We start from the raw sequence: 6000 nt of genomic DNA on the forward strand, positions 1-6000 counted from the left end.
GGTTTTGATTGGACTTGGACTCTGAGGTGTGTAAGTCACAGTAGATTTGGAATCCTAAGTTAGTGAGGTGGTTTTGAAAATTTTAACCAGTTCCAGCAAGCTCATGTTCCTTCTTCCTTTCTGTTTAAGTACAACAACCCATAACTCTGGTGTTTGTTTATATGAATGAAACTATATCCAGGGCAGATCCAGAGGGGAAGGCACAGTGTAGCCATAGCAGCCCTTTTTTATTCTTACTCTACCCAGACTTCAAAGCCAACTACCTGAGAGCAGCAGTGTAGGTTGTAGCCATGTTGGTCAAAGGATATAGGCAGACCCAGCACTCTTTCCTGCTTATGCAGGGGGTCGGACTTGATGATCTATTGAGGTCCCTTCCGACCCTAACATCTATGAATCTATGTTTCTTTGGATAGATCTGTTATTTTGTATTAGGCCAGCTAACTAGTTGGAACATTTTTTCTTAGCAAGATTTCAGGTTTAAAAACCCTTCATCAGGCTGAGGAAGCAGGAAGAGCATACACCAACTGCAGATGCATGGCCACACCCCTAAAAGGTTTAGGCTGGACATTGGGAAAATGTTCTTCATGGTCAGGGTTGCCAGAATCTGGAATGGGCTCCCAAGGGAGGTGATGATTGCCCCATCCTTGGAGGTCTTCAAGAAGAGACTAGACAGGCATCTGGCTGGGATCACATTACCCCAGGGTTGGTGACTCTTTTCTTGCCTGCTAGGGGCAGGGGGTTGGACTAGATGGCCCACTGAGGTCCCTTCCAACTCTATGAATCTATAACACCCCCCCCCCCCCCATGCCCTGTCACTGCTCACCCAGCCGGGGTGAAACCGCTGCTCATCTGAGGATCTGAGAAGCATGAGGAGGCCAGGCCAGCTCCCGCTGCTGTGTGCCTCTTGTCCAGAGGCAGCACAGTGGCTCAGTCTCATGCTGACCCCATGCCAGCTGGGCAAGTGGTGGGGGGTCATAGCCCCCGCTCCCAGAGCCTTCTGCTTTCTTCCCGCAGCACACCCTGGTGCAGCCCCAGCCCTGTCCACCCCACGCAGATCCTGGGGAGCGCTCCCTTGCTCTATGCCCTCCCAGACCAGCAGCAGGAGCAGCAGCGAGAGCCGCCAGACAAGCTGCCACATGAGATGCTCCCGGACTGGCAGCGCACAGCAGCGCAAGCCACCCCACTCCCTCCCTAGGCAGTGCTTGCCCCAGCCCTGGTCCCAGTCCCAGCCCCAATCCCTCCCTTGCTGTGGAGGCACTGATTTGTTCCCCCCCCCGACACACACACCTCTTCCCTTCCCCCTCCCTCCACCACAACAGATTTATCAGCTGGATGCAGCTTTGTCGACCATCACAAACCAGGTCGACCAGGTGAAATCAGCATGGGACCCTCAAAACAGGGTGTCAATTTACAGATGTCATAAATTCCATTTGTTGTAACTCGAAAAGTAAGTCGAGGACTGCCTGTATATAGTAGGGGTGGCCAGAGTTACTCATCCTGGGAGTTAATTCTGATCCTCCACTGAAGTTCAAGAATTGGAGAGTGGGAGGAGGTGGGGGGAGGAGGGGGTGCTGAATGACCCGGTGAGAGAGTTGGGGAGTGCTGAGCAACCGAGTGAGAGAGCAGAGTGGGGGAGGGTGCTGAGCAACCCAGAGTTGAACCACTCTGGCTTTCACCACAGGGAGCGCACCCAAGGTTAAGCGTCGCAAATGCAGCCCCCACCCCACCAGCCCGGCACCTGAGCCAAGCCAGCAGTCCCAAGAGAAGTGGGCAGAGCTTCAAGAAGAGTGACAAGAGTTTCAAGTCCCATGCTGGTGAGCCACATGTGGCTCGCGAGCTGCAGTTTGGCCACCGCTGGTATATAATCTAACAAATCAGTTCACATTCCAATAAAGTTATATTTGTTTCTACTTTAATCTTAAATTGAATAATATAGATCTAGGCCCATAGCATATTAGTAAAGTACCTAGTTTCTCTTTAACTGGAGAAAAATATGTGTCATATTCTATGTGATGATGCACCCCACCACCTGCACCCACTTTTCCAAATCCTAGATCTGCCCATGAATATGTCACACTGCATCCTATGTCCCAACTGTCCCATAGGGATACCAGTAACATATGCCATGGATCCAAAAAGAAGCACATTTCTTCCACCCTTTTTCAGAATCACCTTCATGGCCTGGTCTTACTACCATATAATGCAAGGAGATATTGGCAATTGGTACTAAAGCAGCAGGCACTAATCTTCACTGATTCTTTTACCATATCATAAGAGGGACAGGAAAATTTAGCATCAAGAACTATATGAGCAACAGAAGTTCTTGTAAGTACCAAAAATTCTGCAAAGTGTATGGCCTCTAACACAAAAAATGCTCACACCGCCTCCAGGAATTTCTTAAGGATTTATTTATTTTAGGTTGAAGTTTTCAAATGTATTTCTTCCCAATCTTAATATTTTACACAGCAATGAATGCTGTCAATGTATTTCTTTGAATGAGTTTTCATGTTCAACTCTGTGGTTTGTTTCAGGGCTGGGCAGAACTGCACCACCTGTGGAGGAAGGTAAAAATATCACCTTGAGGAAGAACATCTTTCTCTGCTTTGCCGTGTGTGGCAGGACATCAGTGTCAAGGGCAAATGTCACCCAATCCCTGCTTTTTACAGCCCATTGTGAGATGGGACAAGATTTCACCTCAGCCATGGGGCCAGAGGGGTTCCAGCTCCTCTTCCTGCCCCACCTCAGCCTGCCTGGGCACTGCCTCCCTCTGGGCTTTCTGAGCCCTCCTCCCAGCCCAGTCTGGCTGCACTGGCAGCTCATCATCCCCCCAACTACCACAGGCAAAGACCCTCTCATTCTTAGTCCAGCAGTAACCTCTAGTGGCTCACGTTCAGATCTCCCTCACTGCTTCTGAAATGAGTGACAGATGCAAGAACCATGGTTCATACGAGAGAGACCAGACAGGACGTTGTGCCTGTCCTTAAGTCCTTCAGGTCCTTAGGGTGATAAGCAACGCCAGAAAGACAACAGTGTAAATGTTATGAGAACGCGAAGAGGGACAGACATCAGGATTGGGAGAAATGACCAGAAAGGTTGCACAACAGTGAGAAAGTATAGGAAGGTTATCAGCAAGGTACAGTGAGAGCTGGAGGTCCCAGATAAAATGGACTAGTAGAGAGAGATGACAAGATGAAGCAATTGTAGAGAGACTAAACAGGATGCTGTGCCTGTCCTTAAGTCTTTCAGCTTCATAGATGTCTCTCCAAAAACACCCCTTAAACATTCACTAGTTGTAAGTGGAGACAAATTAGGATTAAATATAAAAGACAGCAAGAGATATAAAGATTTTTCTAATTATAAGCTGTGGATGCAAGAGAGAGAAATGAAATTCACAGGGTGATAAGAAACTACAGAAAGACTACAGTGGAAAGTTATGAGGATGGAAAGAGGGAGAGACATCAGAATTGGGAGAAATGATCAGAAAGGTAGGACATGAGTGAGAAAGGACTGGAAGGGGATCAGCAAGGTACAGGAGGCCCCAGATGAAAAAGCCTAGTAGAGGGAGATGAAGAGATGGAGCAGTTACAAGAGACTGAGGTTTAGTGAGAGCGGCTGGATGGACACCTTGGTCATGTGAGCTGCTGCCTTCCCTCATACAAATAGCCAGTTTTCTCTAATCATTCTTTTTCCACTGTCCACTTGCTTTTTCTGTCCTCTCTCCTCCTTGGTCCTCATTCAAGTCACTCTCCCCTTTCCATGCAATGAAGCTCTCTGTTTCCCTGTCTGAGACATCTTCCATTGTGCCTGTAGTAACCTCTCCCCTTATTCTCTTCCTTGCTGTCCTCCTCATTTCCCCCCACTGAAAGAAAAAGAGGGCTCAGGAGCATTTCTCTGCACTCTCTCCAGGGATGAATGAAAGTCTTTCCTTTCCTTCTCCTTGATTCCCAATGGAGGCTCTTCTAATGGACCAGTGCTGCTCCTCTCTATCATCTCTGCTACACAAACAGGCAGAGATGGCAGAGCCCTCAGCATACAGAAGTTGTGCCTAGATGTAGAAAAACCTGGGCCCTTCAGTGGTCTCCATACTTCCCGTTGTTTCTTTGTCTCCTCTGTCTAAGCTCCATTTCTTTACATACTTTGCTTACTCACCTCTATCACAGAATTAGGCTGTTCCCAAGGGAAAAAGCAGTGAGCTGTGTCCATGTTCTCCAGTTATAAACTCTGCTGGAGCTCCCCTCTGTCTGACACCAGCGTCTCTAGTCCCTTCCCTGAGGAGAGGTGGGTGCAGGAGAGGAATGATCCTGAGTCCTGGCCCTGACCCAGCAGGTTTAGTCTCTGTCCTTGACTCGTCTCTGCCTGCGGGACGTGAATCTGCCCTGCCCTTTGCTGAGGCCTCAGAGCTCCTTCCCATTCAGAGCTGGGTAAATGCTGGAGGAAGGAGACTGCCTGATTCATCCTCCGGCTGGGGATGATGCTGTCACTGAAATAATCAAACCCTGCCCCGGGATGAGCTCTGCCCTGATGCTCTGATTCTCTCCTTTCCCTACAGTGAAGGTGACTCTGGATCCAGACACTGCTCATCCCGAGCTTGTCCTATCTCAGGATCAGAGAAGTGTGACATGGACAGAGACAAAGCAGCAGCTGCCTAACAATCCTGAGAGATTTGATGCTGAGCGCTGTGTGCTGGGATGTGAGGGATTCACCTCAGGGAGACACTGCTGGCAGGTGGAGGTTGGAGAGGGGGGATACTGGGCTGTGGGGGTTGCCAGAGAGTCTGTGAAGAGGAAGGGATGGATCTGCTTTGGCCCTGAGGAAGGGATCTGGGGTGTGCAGTGCTGGGGGGATCTGTTCATTGTTCTCCAAGGTCCTGATCGCAGACCCCTGACCCTGGACCGGGCACCTAGAAGGGTCTGGGTGTATCTGGATTGTGCAAGGAGGCAGGTGTCATTTTTTGATTCTGATACCAAGACCCTAATCTTTACCTTCCCGCTGCCCTCGCTCACTCAAGACAGAATCCAGCCCTGGCTCTGGCTGCGGGATTCGAGAGTCCAGCTCAGGTTTCCCCACTGAGTCACTGATGCAACCTTGCACTGCACCAGAGAGGATCTCTTAGTTCAGGGGTTCTCAAACTGTAGGTCGCGACCCTCTGGGGGGTCATGAGCAACTTAAAAGGGGGTTGCAAACTTCTCTGCCATCCCCATGTGCAAACACTCTGCATGCTTCCCTCCCCGAGCAGAGATGCACATGTTCTTGGACTCGACCGGGGTGGTGGGGGGGTGGTGCATAAATTTATATATTATTTTATGGGGTCATGGTATCACAAAGTTTGAGAGCCCCTGTCTTACTTGGCTTCTGTAGCCTCATTCATGCTCATCTCTATGACTCTGAAGGACTTACCTCTTCCTGGAGACTTTCAGCCCTGCAGTCTCTGTGAACCTGGAGAAGCAGGGTCGATTCCTGCACTGTCAGGCCACAGGGAGCAGAAAGTGACTCAGGTGGAAAGACCAATATCTAAGCCTCTTTCCAAGCCTCTGTGACCCAGGGGGGCTGTAGAGTCTGCAGCATCAGAGACTGCTCAGCTGAGCCCCAGGGAGGGGCCAAAAACAAGGAAATAGAGGGACTGTTGGATGCTGTTGAACCAGGAGGCACTTTCATTGCAGTTCATCCATTCATAGTCCCAAAGTGAGGAGAAGTGCAAATTTTGTTCTTTTTCCCTTTGTCTGGTTGCTGAACAACCACCCCTGTGACTGGCTGCCTTCACATTTATGATAATAAACAACCTTTGATCAATAAAAGACACCGCCTGTTCAGTTCCCATTCATTTCATTTGGATATTTAATTTTCTGAGTGGTTTGGAGGTGCTGACCAGACAGATTTCCTTCACTGGGAGAAATTCAGCATCACACTTTGGTGAGATTGTAGGCACTACTGGGTGATGTGCTGCTGTGGCCAAATATATATTTTAAGTTAAGTTCATGTCTTCCAGGAGTCATTGATGTG

General features: G+C 49.2%; 1 protein-coding gene across 6 annotated transcripts in view; it reads left to right on the top strand.

The window, feature by feature from the left end:
- Nucleotides 1–5799, top strand: part of LOC106737721 (butyrophilin subfamily 2 member A2) — a 47670-nt gene extending 41871 nt beyond the window's left edge. For all 6 annotated transcript variants that reach the window (XM_059715050.1, XM_059715049.1, XM_059715051.1 and 3 more), the window contains 2 exons: nucleotides 2532–2564; nucleotides 4550–5799. In XM_059715050.1, the coding sequence (XP_059571033.1) occupies nucleotides 2532–2564; nucleotides 4550–5070 (554 nt within the window). In that variant the 3' untranslated portion in view covers nucleotides 5071–5799. The remainder of the gene's footprint in view (nucleotides 1–2531; nucleotides 2565–4549) is intronic.
- The last annotated feature ends 201 nt before the right edge of the window (nucleotides 5800–6000 follow it).

The sequence above is a fragment of the Alligator mississippiensis genome, chromosome 11 (assembly GCF_030867095.1).
Source record: "Alligator mississippiensis isolate rAllMis1 chromosome 11, rAllMis1, whole genome shotgun sequence".
NCBI classification, from domain to species: Eukaryota; Metazoa; Chordata; order Crocodylia; family Alligatoridae; genus Alligator; species Alligator mississippiensis.